Source organism: Echeneis naucrates, chromosome 22 (genome assembly GCF_900963305.1).
Source record: "Echeneis naucrates chromosome 22, fEcheNa1.1, whole genome shotgun sequence".
NCBI lineage: Eukaryota > Metazoa > Chordata > Actinopteri > Carangiformes > Echeneidae > Echeneis > Echeneis naucrates.
In genome coordinates this window covers 13,296,274-13,322,644 of record NC_042532.1, presented here as the reverse complement: position 1 = coordinate 13,322,644, position 26,371 = coordinate 13,296,274, and the positions used below count along the sequence as shown (strand labels likewise).

General features: G+C 41.7%; 1 protein-coding gene across 2 annotated transcripts; it reads left to right on the top strand.

Annotated features, from left to right (window-relative positions):
• The first annotated feature begins 1,831 nt into the window (after positions 1-1,831).
• On the top strand, positions 1,832-9,464 carry ythdf2 (YTH N6-methyladenosine RNA binding protein F2). 2 transcript variants are annotated; one of them, XM_029494430.1, is made up of 6 exons: positions 1,832-2,015; positions 2,242-2,266; positions 3,488-3,567; positions 4,570-5,457; positions 5,530-6,261; positions 8,360-9,464. In XM_029494430.1, exons 1-6 carry the CDS (start codon positions 1,989-1,991, stop codon positions 8,381-8,383), a joined length of 1,776 nt encoding a protein of 591 aa, XP_029350290.1. In that variant the 5' UTR covers positions 1,832-1,988; the 3' UTR covers positions 8,384-9,464. The 2 variants fall into 2 exon arrangements, with proteins under 2 accessions (XP_029350290.1, XP_029350289.1); XM_029494429.1 differs by adding an exon at positions 7,651-7,716 and having other exon boundaries at positions 4,570-6,261.
• The last annotated feature ends 16,907 nt before the right edge of the window (positions 9,465-26,371 follow it).

Here is a 26,371-nt window from a genome sequence, read left to right as displayed (position 1 = left end):
GGACCTGTGTCGTATGCCCTAAGGTGCAATTCAGTCACATGCTGTCAGACCTGCCCTTAGCCCAGAGAAATGCTAAGTACAGTAGCCTGGGGATAGTGGGGTCCATCATACAATACCCTGTATGATAAATTTGTACTTCGGATAAAGGACTGCAGAATGTGAATATATAAAAATAGGGAGGGATGATGAATACCCAAAGTTCCTAAATAAAATAAAAGTTATCAAAAGAGTCTTTTAAATTATCGGCTCACAAAACCACTCTCACATCTCTACAGCAAAGGGAATGAAAGTCAGAGAGCAAATATATACTATTTTGGTGTTTGTAAGGGTTTTTCTAATCAATGTCAGAATCACTAGAGCTATCAAACATGAACAAGAGTCCTTCACAAAGGAAACAAGTCTGAACCAAAAAGTAATACCATTGAAAAGATTTACAGAAAAGATGTGTATGAGTGACCAGAATATGTTTTGATTCACTGAAAAAGAAAAAGATGGCTAGTCTTGAATGCGGATCGATCATATTTGCACACTGTTCAGAAGCATCAGCACTCTTGACATCAGTGCCCTACTTACATTTTGAATTCATGACAGAGACTAGGGCTCCACTGTGTGGCAGGGGCAAGGAACTCCAAGTAATGCTCTAATTTCAGTGCATTCCTCAAGGTCGGGCTGTGTCATTCTGTGAAACAACACTAGTGGGTGTTAAAGGCTAGAAGAGGAGATGCGCAAAAAAATCTAAATTCTGTCACAAGAAAAAAATATTGTGTTCAATGCAAAATATGCTGTCAACATTTTTATATTATTATTACAGATTTGTACACTATATATTTTGTATACAGAAATAGTGAATATTTCCCACAGGAATTTTCACCCTCTTCCAATTTGTGAGACCTCAAGAGCAATAAATATATTGGCTCTACATATGTGTATAATAAAGAAATATACATTGAGACCCTTAAATTACATTTACTCATGCTGTACGTGAGTACGGTTTTGAGGTATTTGTACTTGTTTCTATTTTCTACTACTTCATGCTTATACTCTTCAAATGTTAATGAGTATTTATTTGATAGCTTTAGTTATTAGTTACTTTACAGACAGTTTACCAATACTATAATATGAAATGAAGTGTGAGGCCTCCACAGTCTCTGATGATTTGGGGTGTCTGCTGATAAGCATTTTGGCGCTACCGATTTCTTATTCCAGCAATACTAGACCGCTAAAACTACCACTAACTGGTTTGCAAACCACTGCGCTTGATTGGCCAGCCAACTTGCCAGACTTGAACCCACCAGAGAATCTATGTGATATGGCATAATAACATTCTGTAACCACCTTGTTAATTTAATTATAACTTAGATCTCATGCTTATCCACTCATTAACTTCAACACTTTTACTTGATTTAAAGATCAAAGTATTCTTCCACCGCTAGTAGCCAGTCCTTGGTTGTGGTCACCTCCCAGTGCTGGTCTTTTAAATATGCATTCAGGAAAAAGATACAATTTTGTGTTACTCATATTGCAGCCTGCAGACCAATCAGATTTTTTTTTTTTAATGTAAATTGACTTTTGTCAAATCTTCTGAATTGTGTGATTTAAACTGCCATTTATTTCTACAATAAAAATCAGCCATAGTTAGACATCCTTTGAAAAATAATGCCATTAACGCAACCATACTCAACGTGTACGTTTCTTTTTAAGGTTTGGTGGTGTCACATATTACCTTCCTGGGTGAGGGTACCTGGCTCCTCCGCGCCTCTAGGGGGCGCCTGCCTGCTGTAAATAAAGGCAATCGTGGGTTGACGAGGCCGCCCAGCCATGTTGAGGAGTCTGTCAAGCAAACTGCAGCCCGCCATTGTGTAGAAACAGGCTCTGTAGAGCGATAGGGGCGCCTGGCTGAAACTCTCCAATAGATAGACTAATTCTACACCCTGCCGCTTTTATTTAGGAGTAAATACAGTTACACAGGCGCCGGGGGGGGAAAAGACATGTCAGCCAGCAGCCTTCTTGAACAGGTAAAGACAGGTATTTTCTGAACATTTACGAGGGCCAAATTTCTCAGCATCGCGACGGCTAGCGAGGATAGCTTAGCTCAGAGGCAGCGGCTGTGGCTCAGTAGTGCAGTAGGCCTGACCACCTGCTAAAGGAACTGACTGCTGAAAATATATCTCTTCATCTATTTTTTCCCCTTCCTCTCTTCTCATAAATCAAACCTTCATGAATCACCTGGACCCAATCCAGAGACCGAAAGGCCAAGCTAATAAAGGTAAGACTAGATCTTGTCTCCCATTATTGACTCGGGCTCAGTGAATGCGGATCTTTTTATGTGGTGCGCTTTGAAAATCTTGCGTGCGCTGATGCGATAACACATCTCTCCCAGCGTCTTGGCAAATGGGCCTGTCTCTGTTTGATTGTAAAGATTGTTGCACTTAACCTGGCACCAAATTAAAACACGCTAAACCACACTGGGTTTCTGGACTGCTCCGGGGCCCTTGACTCATCATTCGCGAGCTTCCTTCACTTCCCAGATATTGTGAGGTTCCCACAGTTAGCACTAGCTAACTAGCTCACAGTGTTAAATGGCAACATGACACACAGCATCTCCCCCCCCCCCACCTCTGCCTGTACCAACAACGGGTTTTAAATTCACTGACAGGTGGGGGAAACGCGCTCTCACGGCGGAGACTTTCGCCACATCGACCTAGTGGGTAAACGTTTTCTGCAGCGTTAAGCCACAGGTGCCATCCCAGCACGCTGGCCGCTCGGCTAACGTTAGCCAGGTCCGTCATGTTGAAAGGGCTGTTGGCGCTTGTTAACATGGAGACGCTGCGCATTGCACGCAGCTAGCCTCGCGGCTAACGTTGCTAGCCTTAGCCAGTTGCTAAGTGAACCCTAAATGACACGTCTTCCGACATGCTTTTCCTGTGTCCAAACGGGCCTCACTCATTCCCGTCATCGTGCCGTTCATAGCACGCTGTTGGATAAAACCAATCCGCAAACCTGGATGTATTTTGATTTCACGGGTTCAGCTACGGAAACGCTCTCCCGTGTCCAACACAGCACTCTTCAGTTAAAGCAGATCACACTCCTTAACTTATGAAAACAAACCACAGGCCACTGGTTCCTTTGTGTTTAAGATACCATGGATCCCTTCTGGGAGTTTCATTCAGACTGTAACCTATACTGATTTTTATTTTGTCAGCTGAGGAAATCTGGATGTCTGTACTTGATCAGTGTGTCGCTGCTGCAAGGTGCAAGTGCTTGTTCTTCTGTGTTTCTTGGTCAAAGTGTATTCCTGTAATCTGAAGACTATTAGGTAGCTATAATATGTGATATTAGTTTAGAGACACAGAAATCATAGCTGGATGAGGTTTTGTTATGTAACACGTGGCTATGATGAGAAATTTCTGCACAATGTAATATCTCGCATTTCTTGAATCACAGACTTTGGTTTCTTTAACACCACCTTTGCTTAATTTTTTTTCAGTGCAAAACGGAGCTGTGACCCAAAAGGATACTTTGAATGACGATGAGTTTGAGCCTTACCTGAATTCTCAGGCAAGACAGGTAAGCTTTTAACATGTTTGACCAGAGGTGCAGCTTTTCCAAGTTATATCCCTTATCATGAAGAATGAAAGGACTCTTAAATTAAGTTTTGGCTTTATCTCAATGTTAATTTGTTTGCACAACAATTTTTAATGGAGTTGATGAATAAAATGATTAGGCTTAATCCAGATTACAGGAGTTGCCCATGTGAAGAATAGTGATTGTAGGCTTTTGTCGTCATTGTAAGCAAATTGATGATCAAACCTGATGTTTTTGTACTTTGCATCAATAAGGACATAATTAATGCATTTTTATATAATATTTGAGACAATGGGGGTATCCAGGCTTCACTTAAGATGAATATGCTATCCACGTAATACTACTTTAGAATCCTTGATTTAAAATGCAGAAACAGATTCTATTAAATCAGCATAGATTTGTTGACCTCTTTGATTTAATTTCTAATTGTGTTAATTTTATTCAAACAACTTCTTTTACTGGCCTTGAGACCATGTTGTGTGTGTGCACATTGTTTTGTATTGAAACAAATAAGGGAAGAATCTTATAAATCCATAGACATTTTCAGGTACTTGTTCTTAGTGGACTTGGATTTTAATTTTGTGGTTGCCGGAGTTCCCCTTCTGCAGGAACAGAGACATTAAGTGGCATGTAGAGGAAAAGAATGGCGCCTGTATTATCCTCCACTTAAAAGATTGCATCTTTTTGTCCAAGACAGACTATAAATAAACAGTAAATCACATCAAAGCTGTGCATCTGCAGATGAGAGAGGAGAGATAATTGCTGTTGTAATACATGCTTAATTATTTCTTGGGAATAATAAATAACTTTGCTCATCTTTTATCTTGGTCTGACATTTTGGATCTGCAAGAACAAGGTATACACATATCAAACAGAAGCTTATGTTTACAATTAATGTCATTGGGAGTATTTGTTCTTCTAAGGAAATGTTTGTTCTAACATGACATGTTCCTCATCACTAAAACTAAGTTTCTTTCTATTTAGAGCAATGCCTATACGGCTATGTCGGACTCGTACATGCCCAGCTACTACAGCCCCTCCATAGGATTTTCCTACTCTCTAAATGAGGCAGCATGGTCCACAGGTGGGGACCCACCTATGCCTTACCTGGCCTCCTATGGACAGCTGAGCAATGGGGAGCCCCACTACCTCCCGGACGCTATGTTTGGCCAACCTGGTCCCCTGGGGAGCAACCCTTTCCTGGGCCAGCACGGCTTCAACTTCTTCCCCAGTGGTATCGACTTCTCGGCTTGGGGCAATAGCAGCTCTCAGGGACAGTCAGGGACACCACAGAGCTCTGGCTACAGCAGCAGCTATGCCTATGCTCCCAGTTCCCTTGGGGGTGCGATGATTGATGGACAGTCCCCCTTTGCACCTGCTGCCAATGAGCCACTGAACAAGGCACCTGGTATGAACAGTCTTGACCAAGGCATGGCTGGACTTAAGATCAGCGGTGCTGCTCCTGGTGGTAATGGGGATATGGCTCCTAAGGTGGTTGGCTCTGGCTTGCCTGGTGGGGGTGCCCTTGGTCCTGTATCATCTGTAGGACCTCCCAGCATGCCTCCTGTCTCAATTGCCCCTGCCAAACCTGCCTCCTGGGCCGATATTGCCAGCAAGCCAGCCAAGCCTCAGCCCAAGCTGAAAACCAAGGGTGGCATGGCTGGTGCCAATTTGCCTCCTCCGCCCATTAAACACAATATGGACATCGGCACTTGGGAAAACAAGGGTACCATGCCTAAAGCTGCTACCCCTCAGCAGGTGCCCTCTATTCCCAGCAATGGGCAGCCACCCAATCAAGCTTCTCCACAGCCTGGAGCTACTGCTACAGGGAACCCACAAATGCCCATCAGCAACGGACAGCTGGTAGCACCTGTTTCCCAGATGGGGCAGCATCAGCTTCCACCCAGTGGGCAACCTGGTATGGCTCCAATGCCCCAGCCTCAGCAGGGTCCACCTCCTCCTCAAAGCCAACAACAGCAACCTTCTCAACCTACTCGTTGGGTCCCTCCAAGGAACCGGGCCAATGGATTTGGGGATGCCAGTGGGAGTGGTACAGGTCAATCGCCTCCTACTTCCTCTGGTGTGGGTGTCATTCCTGGGGTCCCCTCTGAGCCTCACCCAGTCTTAGAAAAGTTGCGTATGGTCAACAATTATAATCCCAAGGACTTTGACTGGAATCCGAAGCAGGGCCGGGTGTTTATCATCAAAAGTTATTCTGAGGATGACATCCACCGCTCCATCAAGTACAACATCTGGTGCAGCACGGAGCATGGCAACAAGAGGCTTGACACTGCATACCGTTCATTGGGTGGTAAAGGGCCACTTTATCTTCTGTTCAGTGTCAATGGCAGTGGTCACTTCTGTGGTGTAGCAGAGATGCGCTCACCCGTGGACTACAACACGTCTGCAGGCGTGTGGTCGCAGGACAAGTGGAAGGGTCGTTTCGATGTGCGTTGGATCTTTGTTAAGGACGTTCCAAACAGTCAGCTGAGGCACATTCGACTGGAGAACAATGAAAACAAGCCAGTGACCAACTCTCGGGACACACAGGAGGTGCCGCTGGACAAGGCCAGGCAGGTGCTAAAGATCATCGCTGGATATAAGCACACCACTTCAATCTTTGATGACTTTTCTCACTACGAGAAGCGTCAGGAAGAGGAAGAGTGTGTGAAAAAGGTAACTTATTAGAACTGAATAAAATAAGATGAATGAAAACTGTGTTTAGCTTAGGCTGTAAAATATGCAGTATATGAAGCCAGTATAGATCTGTATGTGCATATACAACACTGCTATTTGCAATACAAAGGAATAGAGGAATGTATAGAGGAATAGGGGATGTTTTCTGTCTGTTCTCACTGACGTGCAATACACAACTTTGAAGCATAACCACTGGAGAATGAACACCAAAATTATTTTACCTGGTGAAACTCAACTTACTCTATTTAAAAATGGCATCTTTTGGTATTGTTAGTCATGTCAGCGCTATCGCTCTCTGTCTAAACTAGTCAGAGGCCAATCCTTCTGATTCTATGTGCAATGTTTTTGTTTTTTTTTTCCTTCAACCCCTAATATCCAATTTAGTAAAGGGAGAAGTCTGTTAAAGTTATTTTGTGTAGCTTAAGAAACAAATGAGGAACAGAAATGGAAGAAAAAAATGTTAACATCTATTAATTTTTGAAAAAGCAATTGTTTAAGACTGAAACTTTGATGTTTTGCATAACTGTATTAAACATTTTGTAACTTTTTTTTTTTACTACCTTTTAACAAAGGGACAAGGTGGCAACATTTGCATTTGTTATTAGATATTTAAAAAGTTGTTTAACTCTGCAGATAAACTATATATATATATATATATTTTTTTTTTTAAGAATTTTAGTTGGTTCATGATAGGAACTGTTTTGGGAGGTGGGGGTGTTTTGGTTTTCTTCGCTGAATTTTCATATTTATCCCACTCTGTATTAATTTATACCTCAGGTGTAGGGACAGCTTTTTAATCCATCAATGTGTTGTGTAAAGGTTACTGTTTAGTACTCAAAAGCAAACGAGCTGTAGAACCAGAAAGCTGGTCTGTATACAACTTTAAATGGCTGGTTTGGTACGGATTTGTTTGACACACTGGCTTTATCTGCTGCCTGCTTCCTCACGCTGTACAGCGAACAAGTAAGATATTAATCCAAAACAAATGTACAAAATTGAACAACACCAGTCATTAACATTCAGTGTATAGCATGTATTCTTATTTATTAGATGCTGTGCTTTATAGGAAGTGACCATGTCATTGACAGTAGGAAAAACAGAATATTTGGTGCATAGGGATGGATACAGTGGATGGGTTCTTGTCAGTATGAAATCCCAACTACTAGTTCATTGGAAATGTTATTCTGCCTGTAGTTTGTCACCTTTGTTGGCAGACTTATCCATATTTTAGCTATTAATCGTGCCATGATGTGGTTATTGTGACATTGTCAAAATGTTGGTGTTGCAAAATCTGATTTAGCCATAGTGAATTTTGAATTTGAAATAGTTTCATTTGTCATACTCAGTTGTCACTCCTCTGTGTGACAGGTGGAAGTCCAAGGCAGTGAGCCATATCCCAGCAATCCAAGCAACAGGACTCATTACAGGCTTCAGGTAACTTGCTTCATCTATTGCTATATAGAAAATCACTGTATATTATTGCTCTCATTTTAATACTTAAAAGAAACGACTTGAAAAAATGTTTAATAGTTCCAGGGATACAAATTTGAAGATTGATTGTTTGATATCTCAAGTCATTGAATGACCAAAATTCTGTCTATGATCTTTTAGAGGGGAATACTGCTATATTGCCTTTAAGAATACCCCTTGTTATGGTGGCTATGCTTGTTTTAACCAAAATGATCTAGCATATTATCACCCCAGTCAGTAAATTTTGATTGCATACTATAATACTGAAATCAAATGTGAAGTTTCATACATCTAGAGTAGATGGCAATCTACATTCCTGCACCCTGAGTCTAATCAAAATGGAGCCATGTGTGCAAAAAACGTCAGTTTTATCTGCCCAACTTCTGGTCTTAAAGACCTCAAACTCATGTGCTGCACTCATGCAAAGTTGTGGTCATACAGACAACAAAATTGCAACTTTTCCCACCACAGTCTTGCAGACACCTTAAAGAAAAAATTATGTTGCATTCAATTGATGCATACTCCTAGATGTGCAAAGTGACTGTGTCAGTTTCACTCTGCCTGCTAAAAGTGCCTGTGTGTAATTTGCTCTTTTTGATTGTTCTAGGAGCGCCAAGGACGAGTCAAGTAACACTCAGTGCTTTGGTCAAAAGACTGCAATGGCCCTCCCTAAAGCTCTGTCCACCCCATTACATCATTAAATCCAGATCGTTTAAGAAATTCTACTAGGGGTGAAGAATTAACCAAGGACAAAAAAAAAACTAAATGAAGACTTTCTTGATTTCTTTTGACTTTAAAGACTTACTTCGAACTTGTAGTAAAAAGAAAAGGAAACAATTATTCATAGGACTACAACTTAATACATAGCATCCTTAGGTGAAATCTTTTTTGCCCCTGCCCCATTCCACTACATATGCTTTTCCCCCTGTATGCTGCATTTCCCTTTTTCCTTTTTTAAATGAAAGGATCCTCGGTTTTTATGGTTCAAGAGCAAGTCTTTAATTATCTCACAAACACACAAATCCAATAGAAATTTGTAGTGTTGGCTTATAATAGTGTCCCAAAGTCAAGGATGGGCAGTTTGTCTCATTTTCTTTGTTTAAAAAAAAAAAAAAAACCTTAAAAAAAAAAAAAAACCTTAAAAAAAACCCCCAAACCCCTCATTCCCTGTCTAAGGATATTCAACTCTTCAACCAAGACCCGGGTGGAGTTTCCTCCTCAGTGGATTTTCATTGTAGATGGATGTCAGCTATGCTAACTCCAGAATCTTTCATACATGCCTGCCATGTTTTTGGTTAAAGAGGACTGTAGATGTTCAGGATGGGCCTCTTTTTCTTTTTTTTTTCTTTTTTTTTTTTTGCATGTGTGGGACGGAGTGTGAGTGTGGGGGGAGGGAGTTAGTGCTATCTGGAGGATCTGGAGAGGAAGAAGGGAAGGGGGTCAAGAGTTTGAAAGCAGAAGAAATGTTAAGTTGAACCTTGCTTGGTGTATAATTTTATGGTCTAAAAAATGGGGCCCTCCATTAGCAGTTTTTGTTGGATTTGTTCTACATTCTTTTTCTTGATCTTGAAGAAGTTATTTCATCTTTGCAATGGGCTTTTCTCTTTTTTCCCTCCTCCCCCAGTTTTCTAAAGACAGTGATGCGAGTGGCCTTGCCCCCACTCTTTCTATTAATCAGTTCAAAAGTAATAAATGTGGTATATTCAGCAGAACTGGTGTGCATTCCCCTTGTTTGACTCTGTAAAGCAGTTTTGTCATTCTTTCATCTGTTTTTCTTTCTTGATGGGTTTTCTAAATGAATGTTTTCTGCTAACCTTCATACTCAACCCGTCCACCCGTTATGCTGACTTCCAGTTTTCACAACTGTACCCCGCTATTCTCTCCCTTCTTTCCAAACCCACAACGGCCTCCACACGCTCACCTTCCTGTTTCTGATCGCTCAGCCAACCATACACACTATATCACAAACGGCTTCCACCATTTTCAGAATGTCATTGTTGGTGAGTTAAAAAAAAAAGAGAAAAAAAAAAACAAAAAAAATGCAAGATCCTCTTTCAAACTACTGGCTTTTATTTGTGGCATAATAAAGATGCTCCACAAAGGCTTGTGTGGGTTTTCCTCATCATTAGCTGTGTATTTTCGTTTCCTGTTGTCACGTGGGAGGTCTGTATCTATTTATGTTGAGATGATTTCCTAATCGCAGCAGAACAAAACTGGGATGCACTAAATGATTTCAGCTTTTTGGATCATGCTGTATTTTCCTCATTTCCTTTGTCTTCTGTGGGTGTGTTTGTCTGAGGGGTACATGGTGTCTTATTGTGAAGCCGAAATTGTAAAGGGACATAGAAAGGTCACGTGGTTGAAGTTAGTGATAGCCGTCACCTCTGTGTGTTCAGATGACGGAAGTGATGAGCTATCCGCCATTTTCTCTCCTCTCTGCGGGCTGACCGAAGCGCCCACAAGGGGGCGACATTTCCTTATTTTCGTCATCTGTGATCGCGGGTCTCTTCCACTCAGACCGAGTGTGGACATTTATTTTTCTTTCTTTCACTGTGCTGCTTCTGTGTTGTTTTTTGAAACCTTCCATTCAGACAGAGATCAGGAGCAGTTGGAGCAAAATGTTTAAGTGTAAGACCTTAAGTTATATAACGTACTATATATTTGATAGCTGCTTTTTAAGTTTCATATTTTACTCGGTCCTAAAACTAAAACTACATCAGTTAATCTTTTCACAAAATGAACACCCGTCATCCTATATCAGGTCAGTCTTTTTTATTAACAGGAATTTAGTCTGTTAGGATCGATATTAATACACGCATAGATAACTATAAGACACTATCCTATATAAACTGTTAATCTAAAAAAAATGTAATGAAAAACTGTTGCAATTTGTGCGAATTTAGATCTGTATCCTGTGCAATGCCTTTTTTTTGTTTGTTTTTAATTCTCCTAAATGTTGACGAGGCTGTTGAGATGAAGTGCTGCCCCAAGAGGTGACTGAAGTTCAGATCAGTGGAAAAGTCCGAACAGGTAAACGGCCTCAGTAATAATGATGATGATGCACAGGGTGTTGGTGAAACTTCATCTGGTGATGGAGGGGGGCTGGTCGTGTCCAAGCCGGGAGATGGATGCTGAATAGCAGGTTCTTCGGCAGAGAGGCGGACTGTGTGTGCTTTTGAGTGTCGGCTGTCTTTTTTTTTTGGGGGGGGTTGACGGCACGTGTCGTGTCTGCCGTGGGTGCGTGGCAAACACGCTGCCTGGAGGGGATCTCCTGTGACCCTTATCCGCGCCTCTCCGGGGACGCCTCTTTGAGCCTCCTGGGATGCAAATGAACGGCCATAAAAGAAGAGAGGCAGAGAGAGCCACAGAGATGATGGAGGAGGAGGAGGAGGAGGGGAGGAGGTCAGCACAAGAAGCCGAAGAGATGGAGAAACAAAATTAAGTTTTCTTGCAGAAATTCCACAGTTACCCCATGACTGTTTCATTTGTGTGTGTGTGTGTTGCCTGGACCTGCTTTTTTTTCTCCTGTACAAAATATCTAATATATAACTAAGTGCACAAAAGACTGAATTCATCCCCATGCATTTCCCCCTGACTTCACTTGGCTGTAAAAGAACATTTTCATAAATTGTCCAGTAACAAATAATTGGGTCTCATGTTTTTACATGGACTCAATTAGAGAATTATTAAGGCCCTTCTGTAGCCTATAGGAAAATAATTCAGAATTGGCTGTTGCGTTTTGTCTGACAGAAAGTGTTGTCTAATCAGAGGACCCCGCAGTAAGCGTGTTGTGTCTGTGGGTTCATATTGCACTGCAAGGTCATGGTTCTGCTTTATTTTCCCTCATTACCATGAGGCATCCATCTCTTTCTTCCATTAGTGACGCTTCACCATGTCGCCAACCCGACCTCTATTTACATGACTAAATTAGATTTCTTCTCTCTTCTCGTGCGTTTTGTTTCGAAACGAAAGGCCCGTTTATAATATTCAAGAAAAAAAAAAAAGAGCAACTGGAGCTTAGAGAAGCTAATATAAAAGAAAGAAGAGAATAGATGTGGAGTGCCTTTCAATTCATGTACCAAAAAAAAAAAAAAATGTGTACCTATAGTAGCCCATTCGATTTGATCACATTTGATATGAATTATTTCTATTGTATGATATGCTAAAGTGAGTTTGTTTCGGTTTCGTTTTTTTATGCACATGAACCATAAAATCTTACATCTGTCATATTGGTTTATTTTGCATAATAACTGAAAAAGTATATTCATGGTATTTAGAAATAAGAGCCTCATGGTGATGAATGTTTGTATCGTTGGGGGGGGGGGTCTATATGTGGTCACCTGCTCTCCATCACCAGGGGTCCTGGACTGTTGACATATTGAGTATTGCCCCCTCATTTCTTCTAGTGTCCCAATTCTATTGAGACTTTGGAAAATGCATAATGTGTAGACAGGCGCAGGGGCCTGAAAACAGTTGATGACCTCTCTCAACATATGTGGCACACTTGCCCTCTGCACACTCTTAATTGTGTGGAGATGACAGGCAATAATTAAATGTCATCCACTGGTATATAAAAATATCAGGAAGTGTTCCCATCTAATATAGATGTGGGGTGTATGATAGGTAAACTGACTCATTTGCATTTTTTGTGTTGTCATAATCTAGAATCCTATCCTGTAATGCAGGATTGTTTTTGTGCTGATTTGTCTGTTCTGACAGGAAGAATAGTAAATATATATTTTTGGACAAAAGTAAAGCGTGAAGGAAAAGAAGTAAGTAGAGAGTAAAGAATCTGGATAAAAATTTCTGTGTACTTTTATTTTTCTCCTTTTGCATATTTCGCTTCTGTCATCTGAGATGTAGGTCAACTCACATCACTATTGCCTATAGCAATTTTCAGCTGGAATCATTTGATGCAGCTCTGTGATTATAGGAATAAAATAAAGCTCATTATTTAAATGATTTGATATGCTGAGGGCCTTTTACTTTGAAAAGAAATAACCTCCTAGATGGCACAAATAGAGATGCAATGCGTGAAATGACTTCTTTATTGAGATTTTTTTGCAGAACAAAAACAAAAGAAGACATTTTTTGCATAGTGCAGCACATCATGCTCTTATAGCATTCTCACCCTGTTTTTCCATCCCTCCTTCACACAGGGCATGTGTACGCTCATGCGTAAACACACAGACCTTTGAAGTGGCCCTCTGTCACCGCATGGCAAATCCCCCTGGTGTGATCCCTCTGTCCATTTGGCCACAGGACTGACACTGGTAAGCTACCTATGGCTCTGTTCTGACAGTATGGAAACCAGTGTACTAGACTGGTGCCCAGTGATTATGTTCCTTAGTCTACATATTAATAATAATAATACATACCTCAGATTCACTGGCCTGTACACTAGTCTCAGGTGAACACTTCCTTGCCTATTGCCTGTTATCCTGCGTCTTTCTGGCTATTAATGTAATTGTCGCTTAATCTCAGCAATGTAGCGAAGATCCCGTCTGTGTAGTTGTCAGTGCCACTCTCCTGTCCTTTCTGTTGGTCTCTCAGGTGAGCGGAGACTGTGGCTTCTCTCTTGGCATTCACCGCGTGCCTTAATTGTATTGAAATTAAATCAAGGTCCACTGTGAACACAAAGAGCTCAAACCCAAACTTCCAAAAACGTTCGAGTGCCCCTGTCGTGTCCTGTTCTCCTCTGTCACTTACCCTCCTTTAAGACATACTTTCCCTTCTTTGTATTCATGCTCTATAGCAATTTTAACCATGTAATCTATTTTCTGGTCGCATAAAAATGCACCCTAAATTTTTGTTTGGTTTCTTTTTGTTTTTTCTTCTTCTTCTTCTTCTTTTTTTTTCCCATCAGTCCATCCCTGTTTGACTTTCCCATTCCTCTTTCCTCACCTGTGATCTGTCCTCCCTGAAGGCTCTATGCGGTCATTTCACATGTCAAAGTATATCCCGGACAATCCCACACAGAACGTGCTTTCTCAATTTTCTATCAAAATAGGTTTTCTGTACAGACAAAACAGAAAAAAAAAAACTATATGATACAAACCAATGATATTGTGAGTCCTCTGATTGAACAGCCCAGAGTGCGTTAACGCATGCATGCGTTTGTGGATATGCAAGAAAGGGTTTCCAGCAACAAAATATGAACAAAGGAAAAAAAAAATGCATGTAGTGATCATCAGAGCAGCATTCACACCATTAAGGCATTCTCTGTATACACATACTTCAGCACATCATTAAAAAGCACCACAGAGAGAGGAGAGCACAGAGATACAGGGGGTGAGATAGAATGAGCGAGCACAGCTACCTTTGTTGCACCATAAAGAGAGCAGCAGCCCAGCTACCTGATTGCTGCCATTCCTGCAGACCATCTTCCCCTCAGAGCAAAACAAAGGATGACGACTAGGTATTTATGAGTACACACAGCGATGCGCCGCTACGCCTTATCTTCACCATAGCACTGCCTCCGCTGTTTCTGGTTAAGAGCTTGGTGCGGTTTAACCAGACCAAGCAGTTCTTCATTACAGTTGGTAAAGCTGTGTCGTTGCCCCCCCCCCCCACCCCCCACCCCCATTACCCTCCCTCCCTCCCTCCTACTCTCCATCTCTTCTCTGCTGCTCTCTCTCTCTCTCTCTATCACACACACACACACACACACACACACACTCTGTGCACTCTGCGCATGTAACTATAGCCATGTACAGACTGGAAAACAGAATGTAAATAACAAGGCTCCATCATCTGATTCATGACTACATACACAAAAAATATTGAACAAAGATTAAATAGTGATGTATAAGAAAAAGCAAAACCTAAGAAGACTTTTGCTTCCATTCCATTATGCAAGACTCTCAGGTCCAGAAAAACTGCAACTAGTATATTAATGATCCTTTTTTTCTTTTTTTCTTTTTTTACTGTTGAGTAATGCGCTAATTTCTTTTCAACATTTGCCTATATATAATACTAAGTAGCACAAGCAGAATAAGGTTTGCTTAGATCAAATATATCCTTCCTCTCTAAAGATGAGGCAAAAAATAGCAGAGGAACTGCAGAGTATTTCCTCCTTCGGGTCCTTGGTCCTGGTTTTGTTATTGTTGTTGCTGTAGTTGTAGCTGTGACTGCGCAGCTCCATCCTGTGAAGGTCCTTGTGGGTTGGGAAGATCAAGGGGAGCAGGCACACTGGGGATGGTGGGATGGCGGACAAGGGGGCTGAAGGGACGGGAGGCAGGCAGGTGTCACGCATGCAGTCAGGGGAAGGAGGAGAGAGGGTAGCAGGAACAAAAAAAAAAAAAAACTCAGCTAAATTCTACCCAGTCACCAACATTAGAAAAATCCATTTGGATCTGCTCAAGACAAAACCAAAAAAATGAAGACAAAAAAGCCCAAGATGTAAAATATACATATATAAACCAGGAAGGCATATATGTATAAGGATCCGAGGGAGAAGGAGGAGAAGGAGAGAGATAAGGGATGGACGGACGAGGAGGAACAGGCTACTGGCTCACACACAGACACACTGCGCTGAGGCGAAGGAACGGGCTTCAATTTATGCTTTCTGGTCGACACCACCCCCCACCTCACACACACACACACACACACACACACACTCACAGACGCACAGAGTGGCCCGCCCCTATCTGCCCCTGTCCCTGTCCTGTCCCGTACTGGATGCGTGGCCCAGCTGATCAGGGCAGAGGGATTAGCCATCGGGGCCAGCTGGCAGGGATTACACAGGCAAAGTGGGGGAGGTGTGTGTGGGGTGGGGGGTGGGAGTAGGAGTTTCGGGGGGGAGGGGGGCTGCAATGAGGAGGGTAGGCCTAATACTGACATGGGGTGGGGGGAGGCCTGTCTTGTCCTACACACACACTAATACACAGATGTGTATGTGGACACACACACACACACACACACACACACACACACATTTGTTCACATATTTAAGACATTCACATATACATTTCATGCAGATGCACATTATGTACCATGCATCAGCAGCCGATCACAATAAAAAATGCTCTCACAAGTATGACTTTGCAGTGAATACACAGCCTGCAGCGGCACACACTGCAGCGGGAGCCAGCCGGTAATGCATGCAGCACATCCCCTCACTCAGCGAGTCACGGCGACACACAGTGTTGATAAATGTATGTAAATGTGCATGAGGCATCGGGGATGGATGGATGGAGCGATGGTGCGGGGTGGGGTAAAGGGAGAGAATGGGAGGGAACTCCACAGTAGAGCAGGGCTAGGCCTGACAATGCAAGGGTTTGACCCTTGACCCTTCTCCACTCCATCATCCGCAGCCATCAGCTGATCCTGGGGAAATGGACAGCCGCAGTACAAAAAAAATAAAAAATAAAAACCCTCCTCCCCTTCTCTTTCCCCATCAAACACACATGCACACACGCGCACACAAACACACGCTCCACTAACAGCACTGAATCTGTCAAGGCCCACCTCAATTCTTTCTTTTTTTCTTCAGTCCTTTTCCATCTCTGGCTCCTTCCAGCCCTCCATTGCTCTTTCCTGTCTCATGCCTCACTTCAGCACTTAGCTCATCCTGATATCCCTACTCCTAACCTCTCTCATTATTTTGAAATGTGTCGACATCTACAATTGTCATATCTATGCAGGAAGAGATCCATTTTCAATGGGTATATTTTTTTTATGTGTTCATATTTTGACTGATCCCGTTGCATTTAAAATTTTATGCTTATACTGGCTGCCACTCCTAGTATTACCATTTTAGACCTGTGCCACGATGCTGTCATATTTTATCTGGAGTGCCACATAAAGAAGTTAAAGCATTTTCAAATCCACCCAATTCAATATGTCAAATACATTTACACAACTGAAGTTAGTAAACTGCTGTCATTGTTTATGACTGTGCATCTGGGACACGAGCAGCGCTGTTTTCTACGTTTAGTGCAGCTTGATTATAATCATTTTCTTATGTTTATTCCATCTGTCGTAGTGCAGTTACACCGAACAGTAGGGCTGGCAGTGTGATATTTGTGAGGCATTATCAAAACCGTGCAGGCTAAATGGCTGCACGTCTGCCCGGTAGCAATTTGACACGCATTTACTTCACATGCTTTGATCTACAATTTTGCAAAACCATAAAATATCTATTTCAATATCATGCAGGATTACTTACCTTGAAATGTCCCAGAATTTGATATATAATTTTTCATGGAAAAGATGATCTGTCGCTAAATCTGCATAAACTGCCATGCAGACATGGATTATTTCAGAGACATGTTCAGTTAGTATTAGTTGCATCAAATGTTATTTTGTGAAAAGCTAAATGTCAAAAGTTTTTGCAGACTGTCAACAGCAGTTTGAGCTACAGTATATTAAAGACCAAGACGTGACTCTGTCCAATCATGCACAAGCTCATGTGTACACATGCAAACAGTACGCAGATGCACATAAACACACACACACACACACACACACACAAAGGCTGACACAGAGTGATTTCTGTAAAATTAAGGAGACATTTTGTTGGGCCTTGCAGGCTTAAAACTGCAACAGCATTTTCTAGTAAATGCATAGAATTAGAGGATTGGCGTGTGAAATTAGGACATTAGTTTAGATCTTTTTTTTATTTCATGAAATGCACAGTAACATTGCAGCAGAGATTTGGTTCAGAACAATAAAGACAGCTTGGCCTTTTATTTGTGGGAATTGGAGAGATGAATTTTCAAGAGTGAATGTGAAGGAAGATGGTTTGATTAAAGCGCAAACAAAAATAGATTACTCTCTGCTTTATTTGTTTTTGTGAAATATACATGTTCACCCTGCAATTTGGGATTTTTTTTTTTTTTTTTTTTTTTTTTCTTGTTGAAGGCTGGATCTGTATTATTTAAAGGTGTAAATTACATGCCATAAATTTCATACAAACTGTACTGTATGCATTATGTTTTCAGTGAAATGTTATATGTTTTATGTGTGTGTGTGTGCACGTTTGCACAAAGACAGGAAGGAGATTTGTGACTGGATTTTGATGTCCTACTAGCCTGTCCTCCATTTTAAAAATGTGTACATGGGAGGACGAGAACGGGCAAAGAGGCACTACCCGCAGACAGTCAGGGAGATCACAGAGAGGCGAGCAAAAACATTTGGATCATACAGAGAAATACAAGGGGAAGAAACAGGCAGTTTTACAAAGACACAAGCGGCGAGACAGGCAGACAGGCAGAAAGACAGGCCGAGACAAATAGACAGTTCTCGTCCCTAGTTTGGTAATCTGATGGAGAGATTAGCAAGCAAGCAGCATTTGGGTCGGATTATCGAGTCATTAGAAAAGACTGGTGCTCCAGAGCCTCTCTCATGTGTTAATGTGGCTTTAGAGATCCTCGGCACAGTCTGTGTAGATAGTCTAGATTGTGTTCAAAGTATATACAGTACATAGTTTTTCAATATACAAATATAGATTAACCTAATTCTCCACACACTGATTTTTGTCAAAATGTGCATCATTAATGTACCATGAAATACAACCATCTTTATGTTTCATATTCCAATTTTTAAAAATACTTGTAGTTATTTTGAAATTTGACAGATTTTTTTTTTTCGTTTAGTGGAGGATCTTCCACATTGCTGTGGTGTAAAAGTGTTTGTTGCAGAATTGAAATGCATCACACAGAAATGTTCCTCGTATATGAGTAAAACAAATCGATATAAATCAAATATTATTCTGGTGTCAGTTTACCCATGATTATTCCTGGAGTGAAATAAACTGCTGAAATGTATTTATACTTTTTTTTTTATCTAATTTGTTTTTACATTTCACCCCCTATCGCTGGAATTTATTTTTATGTAAAACACTGTTTAGCATTTTTATTGAAGCACCCCTCCCCTCCATAAAATAACTTCATCTAAGTTTTCAGCAATGGCACAGAAATTTTGGCCAAGAGGAAAGTGAACCTGAAGACAAATGGAGGAGTCTCTAAATAAAAGCATCAGCACTAAGTCGAACTGTATAGCCAGATAAGCTGTAGCATTTAGCGCAGTAGGTCAGAATACAGGGGTATATGGCCTCCGCGCAAATCATACAGCTGTGATGTTCAGTGATGATGGGATTTAAACGGGATCAGGAGGAAGCCAGAGAGCTTATGTGTGTGTGTGGGTGTGTGTGCAGGGGAATACATGATTTTACAGTAGGTTATGTGGATTTTAGGTATTTACTTTGTAAATACCGGTGGCAACACACACCGCTCAACTGTGTCTCAGTATGAATGTGTCGGGGCTGTGGGGCAGCTGGGTAGTCCATTGACAGCTGATCAATGCTGCTGACGCTGTCTGTGTCAGATGTGCTGATATGGTCCAGTGACCGCAATATCACTTTCACTTTCACTAGAGTGGGCAGTGGAGCCTCTGATGAGTGTGTGTGTGTGTGTGCCTGGTTTATACTATTTGCTAAAGAGGAAAAAAAAACTAACTGTGCATGATCGTGTATCAGCAAGGAGACACTGACCAAGCAGTTTTTAAATGAATGCTTAACAGCTTGTAACTTTACTTCCAGGTCAAATATGTGCACATTTGATCGCTCTCACACACATGCAAACAGATACTAACTGATCTGCGTTCCCAAAAATACCTTCCCTTTTGCCACTGCCTCTGCATACACCATGCCCCAGTTCCCCACCCCCATCCCTTTTTGTCAAATAAATTGCTACGTGACCTACTTCCCATTTTGCACCATTTCTCTCATGTTCAGATATTATTGTTTGAACATGAGTGATTTGCTCTGGGGCATACAGTATCAAAGAAAACACAGTGAACATAATACGGGGAATAGTCTACCGTAAAGTGTAATGAATGATTTTTTTTTTTCTTAAATATGGTAGCATTCACATCAGCTATGACACTTTTTTAATGTTTTTTTTTTTTTTTTTTAATCATGATTTGGTGTTGTTGCAGCATGGCATCTTCTGTTGATGTGTGGGCAACACAGTATGAGTGGGGTTTATTTTTAAAGGCTTTTGTTTTTGAAATTGCCCTTGTATGATTTGTAATTAAAATACATGGTTCACATATTTTCTGATTAACACATACAATAATACTCACAGCCCTCATAATAACAGGATGTCTTTGTGATGGTCATAGACTGGGGAAATAAGGTAAATCAATTTTGCAGCCTAGTTAAGCAGAAAGCACAGTGGTAATTTTCAGTAATAAGCATGGCTAATTCATTAGACCACATTGCATATATAACCCAGTTATGTCTGCACTAGTTGGCATCCAGTATTCTGTTTGGACTTGAGGTGCATTTTTTAAAAGCTCCTCATGATGAAGGGAACCTTGTGGCGGAGAACTGTGGATCCCCGATATCACAAGTAGGCGATACAGCAGTGATGTTTGCAGGGCTGCGACTTTTTTTCCCGTACTACAGCAAATTTATTTACACAACTTCTTTTTTTTTTCCAGGCTACTTTTGGTCATAATTTTGTCCATCTGATATGCTTTACAAATTACTGAAGGATTATGAAATTTCTCAGTGTTTCTTAAATTTCATGCTAAGCAGTTTGAGATGTGCACACTTACAATTACATTGGACTAACGGCATGTGCGTAAGTTTGTGTGCTTGTGCATACGTGTAAATTTGGGTGCCAGTATGTGTCTACCAGATCAAGCCTCCATCGTGCCTTTTCCCAGCCATGCGGAGATGGCACCGGAGACCACACTGACCCTGATTTATTGGGATCAGAATCCACATGACAGCAATTAATTTACATCCATTAACTACATCACTCGCTCCCTCTTTCCTGCTCTCTGTGGACATTTTGCACTCTCACACAATCACTTTGAACATTTTTCGTTTCTTCCCTCACTCTCTGACTTATTCCTTTCTCAGCATGTTCTTTGGCTACCTCTTTCAATCAGTCACTCTCACTCTGGCAGTCACTCCCACATCTTGCTGCTTGTTTTGTTCCAGGCACCGGGATTCGATATTCCTAATCCAGGGAGTAGACACTTAGCATCTCCCTCCATGTAGCAAAAACTATAAGTCATCAACTTCATATTATCTGTAAGTATATTTGTGTTCATGCAATGTGAGTATATGTGTCTTGGAGGCATGAGAAACCTTCGCCCGAGTGGGCAACATACAAATGAACCCTATAAATAATCATTATGTTACTTGGATTTTTTTTAATAAGCGAATAGACTATCTGTGTAATCGGAACAAATTAAAAACCACTCAACAAATTGGCTGCCTATGATTACACCAGGAATTTGACATTAACATTTCAACGGATCCTTCATCCTCCTCCACCGATCCTCCATGTCGGTTTCTCATTAAAGCGTCCAACTCTTGCAGGTTCTCGTGCTCAAGGGTCTTTTTCTCTGCCCCTCACGAAAAGATGGCCTACATCTCTCTGTTCCTCCCTACCTTAGTCTCAATTCAACTAGTTTCTGTCTGCCAAGTGCTTTTCCTCAGCTTTTCAACGCAAAAAGGAAAGGAGACTTTGCTTGAGGGAGATTTTGTCATTTATTTCCAGAGACAAAAAAAAAAGAAAAGGGGCTTTAGCACTTTGTATCTTTCCTCCCTTTGTGTCTTCATTCTCTACGCATCTTTGCTCTTTGCACCATTGTGCGTCTCTTCATCCTGCTCAGGCCTCCATGCCTTCTCTGTGTCCTCGGGCTGAGAGGACTAGGAGAGCATGGCTGGCTAAATGCACGGGGGGTTGAGTGACTGGGACAGAAAGAGTGAAGGATGAATTATTTTGACTTTCATCTAAACTCCTCGTCCACATGAATTAGGTAATCCGTTGTGGAAATGAACAAAAGATGCGCCCATGCTATTGCAGCAAGCACTCATACTGCATGCACACTTACTTTCCATAGTCATTTATTACTGTATGGTTATGCATGGATGCAAACAAGCGTTTTAATTTAGCACAGTGTATGCACAATATTTAGCAGCCTTGCCTAATTCAAAATTTATTGTAAAGAGGAAGACAATGCAAGGATCCTCTGCTCACATCACATAACCAGCATAGCTTGGGGACTCGTTGTACCAGTATCTGTTTAAGGATTGGCTGAGAATGTGGTGCGCGAGGAAAAGTTGCAGTTGGCAGCAGGCGGGAAGACACAGCAAAGGGAGTGGGGGTTCACAATAAAGGATTTTAAACCAAAGCCTCTTTGGTAAAGAGGAGGGAGGGAGGGAGGAAAGAATGATGCTGTGGGGGTGGCAGATAGATACAGGATGACACAAGGTCCAGATTAACCCTAATCTCAGGCCTGGTGGTTTAGGTGAGGCTGAGGGACTATAGGAAACTGTCCCATACCAGGTGGTCACGATGAGGTTAAAACTGGGAGAGGGTGGGGGACACAGGGGGATGGGGATGGGACAGGGTGTTGCTAGGGAAGACAGAGGAAAAGAGACAGAGAGTAAAGGAAAGAAATGACAGCGGAATTAAGTATTTCTACATCGGCCTCTAGCGTGCATTTCTCGGATAGAAATTCAGCCGAAAATCCAAAATGAGGGACCAAAAACAGAGGCAGAGAAGGTGTTAGGGATTGGGGTGGAGGGGTTGCACAGCCAGCAGAACAGCAGGCACTGCGACGATGGCTGCAGGGTGATTGGGTGGTTGGTGCATGGTGACAGTGGCACATGCTCCGGTGCATGGGATTAGAGAGACAGTCAGTAATCTGCTGTTTAGGCTGTATGTAGGGCAAGAGTGGTTTAGCCTAGCCACTCTGAGCGCGGGTCGAACACCAGAGCAAGGGGGAGAGGAAGTACGCTGGCGTTACATAGCCGAGATTGATTTCATTCCTCTCTCTTTGCTTGTATCTGGCATTTAACAGCTTCTAATGTCGAGCATTACATCTGCTGTTCTGAAATGTAAAAAAAAAATACACCTGTTAAACAAACAGACACGGTGTTGGAAGTACGGGAAAGCACGTTTACCAAAGCACTGCGCGTCTTGTCAGATTTCTTGCAAAATTAGACACAATTGAGTAATGCAAACATTTGGGGGCTAACTATGTTCATATAATTTCTACAAAACTACAAAATCTAAGCAGAGCTCAACCAGTTTATTTTGTTGAAGAAAACAAACTTCTAAAAGAGATCTTATACAATAAAATCCGAAGGGTGCAGGTGAAGATACAAGACAAAGAAAGACTTCTGGTAGAGCAGACATTCTCCTCCTACTTGTGATAAATATTGAAAATGGACCATTAAATTTAAAATCCAGTCCCTAACAATCCCTGCAATGCCATGTAGAACTCTGTCATAGGCACACTCAAGATTTACAGCATTAGCACCGTTACACTACAAACATCTTTCAGTGAAGCAAAATCACTGAACAAATTAATAAATCTCATTATTTGAACCACTGAAATAACAAATCCAAAACTCACAGTAAAATGATGTGCTACATGGCTCCAAAGCGATACTACATATTGGCAGACTGTTTCCTCAGAAGCTGAGGCACATCCCAAGCGAGTATAGACTCAGTGACCATCAAATAAGAAGAATACACAAAAAGACAAAGCTGCCAAAGCTGCCAAAAGAGGAGTGCGTACAGTTTTTAAAACAGTGGAATAGGAGAGATTGAGAATAAGTTTCTCTGCAATTTACAGAAATTGCCATTTCTCTGTCTGCTGAGAATCTTTTTGAATTATACGGTTTAATATATATATATATATATATATATATATATATATATATATGTCTTCTACTGTAGTTTTTGTTTGGTGTCCACTTGTAGTACTCTTAGATGATTTAAAGGTGCTCCCCATTTTCCAATGAGCCAAGTGATTTATGTCAAGTGAAGTCAAGCATGGGCCAGAGGATGAATCAAATTTTGTCAAGTTGCCTTTTTACACTAAGCTCTATGAATTGATACAGCTCAGTTTTGAATATGAATCCCCAGAGAGCATCACGCTGCTTTTAACTGACTCTAGCTTTAGCCAAGCAATCAAACCCTTTGTTTTTTCACACCATCCCACAATCCCACCTGCTTCGGCGAGACGATGGAGGACCCTTTGAAAACAACGAGGCGGCATGATTTATTATTCTAATTAGGCAAAGTGAGACTTTAGCAAAGCCACAATTACACTAAATCGCCAAAACTGTTTTCTGGTTGGCTGGCTCCTGTTCTCTTTAGATGTTAATCAGAGCTAGCTATTGAGTGGCAGTGGAAACTGCTCATGAGTCACACTATTGCTTGGTAATACCTTCCGTGAACGCAAAAATAATCAAACAACTGCTAGTGTGCTATACTGAATAACAAATAAGCATTTTAGATTACTAAATAAATTTACATTAATCTGTCCTAACCAGGAAACATGCAGCTTTCCAACCATGTCCGAGTCAAACAGATGGCTTAAGGTGTCACGATACCCAGTTCAAATCTACCAAGGTGGTTAATTCCAGGTCATTTCATAATCTCTTTGATACTCACTCACATCTGCACATCTCTTTGCTCTCACTCACTGACAATCAAACAGCTGCAAGCTGGCACACTCACTAAATCCTCCGGTACAACACACAAACCACACACGCTAACATATGCAATCACCGCCATACACACGCACACACACACACACACACTGCATACACGAGTGCCCATTAGAGAGCTTGCACACCATGTTGCACACAGGCCTGTGTACATGCAGACACGCAAACAAGTCTGCATGGAAATTTACATACACATGCTATCAGACTACTACTGCACTCGGACAATAAAAAAAAAAAAGGTTTTATTCACCAGAAATATTCCTCTGAATTAAAAGTAGATTCCACCTACTGTATGTCACAGCGAACAGAAGAGACATGGAAATGCAAAATTTATTGATCATTTCTAAGCTATACACACATATATTCACACACATGTGGATGAGGGGGCAGGGGCCAACACATATTTCGAGATGTGTGTAACTATGTATGTGTTTTCCATCCATGCCTTTGGCTCTCATCACCTTTTCATCCCCTCCTCCCCGCTTACTTTCCTCTTCTTACATATCTCCACACACCACCAAAACACCCCAACCACCCTGCATCAACAGGCATGTGAACCCGGTGTTCAGTTCATCTTTTTCCCTCTCTCTCTCTCTCTCTCTCTCTCTGCCTGCTCTATTTTCATCTGTGTGCTTCCACTCTCCTGGCTTTCGGGTAATTACCTGGCATTTGCATTGCAAAGTCCCCTGTGCCGCCCTCAGCTCCTCCGCAGGTGATTGAGCTTCATTTCCCCAGCAGATAAGAGAGAGAGAGAGGAAAGGGGGATTGCAGCAGGCTGTGATGTTATTCTCGCTTAGAGGATATAGGAACAATGCCCCAAATTCTTGCCAATGGTAGATCGGTTGCTTCATGGGGTACACAAGACGTTCCCACGCCCAAATAATCTTGCTCATTACTATCACATTACTCTGAGGCCAGACTGTTGTGAAATAAATCCAAAGAGCGGTTCAGGGAGCAACCTGACCAGTATATGTCTCCGACTTTTCCTGTTTTTCAGCATTTTTTGCCTTTTATTTGACAGGTTACAGTCGAGGATCAGACTGGACATGTGAGGTCACCGTGAGCACTAAATGTCATGCACCTTCCTTGACGTTACAGTGATGTGTATCTTCGACCAGTAGACCATCACTGTGACTCCCGTTAGATGTTACTATAAATTTCATTATTCTCTTGCACACACACACACAGGAACAGTGTCCACAGTGACATCTTGGAATGTTTAACTGTATGTGACAAATGACTGGACTTGTACTTTTCATTTTAATTTGCTTGACTGATTCAACTCTGTTGTTCGCTGCACATGGATTTTATATTTGTGACTAACTCAGAATCACGTCCAGCTTTTCATGACTCTTTCTGAACAGTGATTTTCGGAAAGAGTGCCCGTTGACTTGAAATAGAAATATGGATTTCTACTGGCAATTGGCAACTTTTCTTTTTCCAATATAACTGCAAAATGGCACACACGCACTATTATACATGCACGTGCATATCTTTAAAATGATTTGAAAGACAGAGGAGATGTGCAGACCCAACACGAAACCTCTGCATCGCTTTTTAAAAGAATCATACTGATGCTTTTGGAGACAGAAGACTGAGACTCTGTGGGAACCCTGGCGCTGTTTTCTTGTGCAGATGCTTTTCAAACATTTGTATAATACTGGCGTCAGGGACAGAGCGCTGTTTGAAAGGCTCTTCCCCGGCGCGGTCTTGAAGCTGTTGCTCGTCCAGATTAACAGCAAACACATGTCCCTTGATGTGAAAGCAGCCACAAAGGGAAGCCCAGGCCGCCATACGTCCATCCTGTAACCTGCCCTCCCAGAAACACCTCCCACAGAATGAGGGCTGATAATTGGCGGGAGCTCATTTGCATGCTGAGCGGCGTGGATATTTATTTAAATTCAATTTCGTTCCCGCACACGGTGCACTGTAGGCTTTTGTGCCAAAGTCATATTAACCCCTTGACTAGTTAATATGCAGTGCACGACGTTGCCCACGCACGATGAATATTCATATTGGTGGCGTTTTTTGCCGCCCCCCCCTCCTCCCCGCTGGAAAACGCCCCGGCTCGGTGTTATGGAGGCATCCCGGAAGACTCGGCCATTTTCACCACAGTTGTCCTCCCAAACA

Excerpts from the sequence above, each read along its gene's own strand:
- ythdf2 (XM_029494429.1), top strand. The coding sequence starts at position 1,989 with ATGTCAGCCAGCAGCCTTCTTGAACAG. Across the intron at positions 2,016-2,241 it reads CCAGCAGCCTTCTTGAACAG|AGACCGAAAGGCCAAGCTAA; the intron begins GTAAAGACAGGT and ends GACCCAATCCAG. Across the intron at positions 6,262-7,650 it reads AGGAAGAGTGTGTGAAAAAG|GTGGAAGTCCAAGGCAGTGA; the intron begins GTAACTTATTAG and ends TCTGTGTGACAG.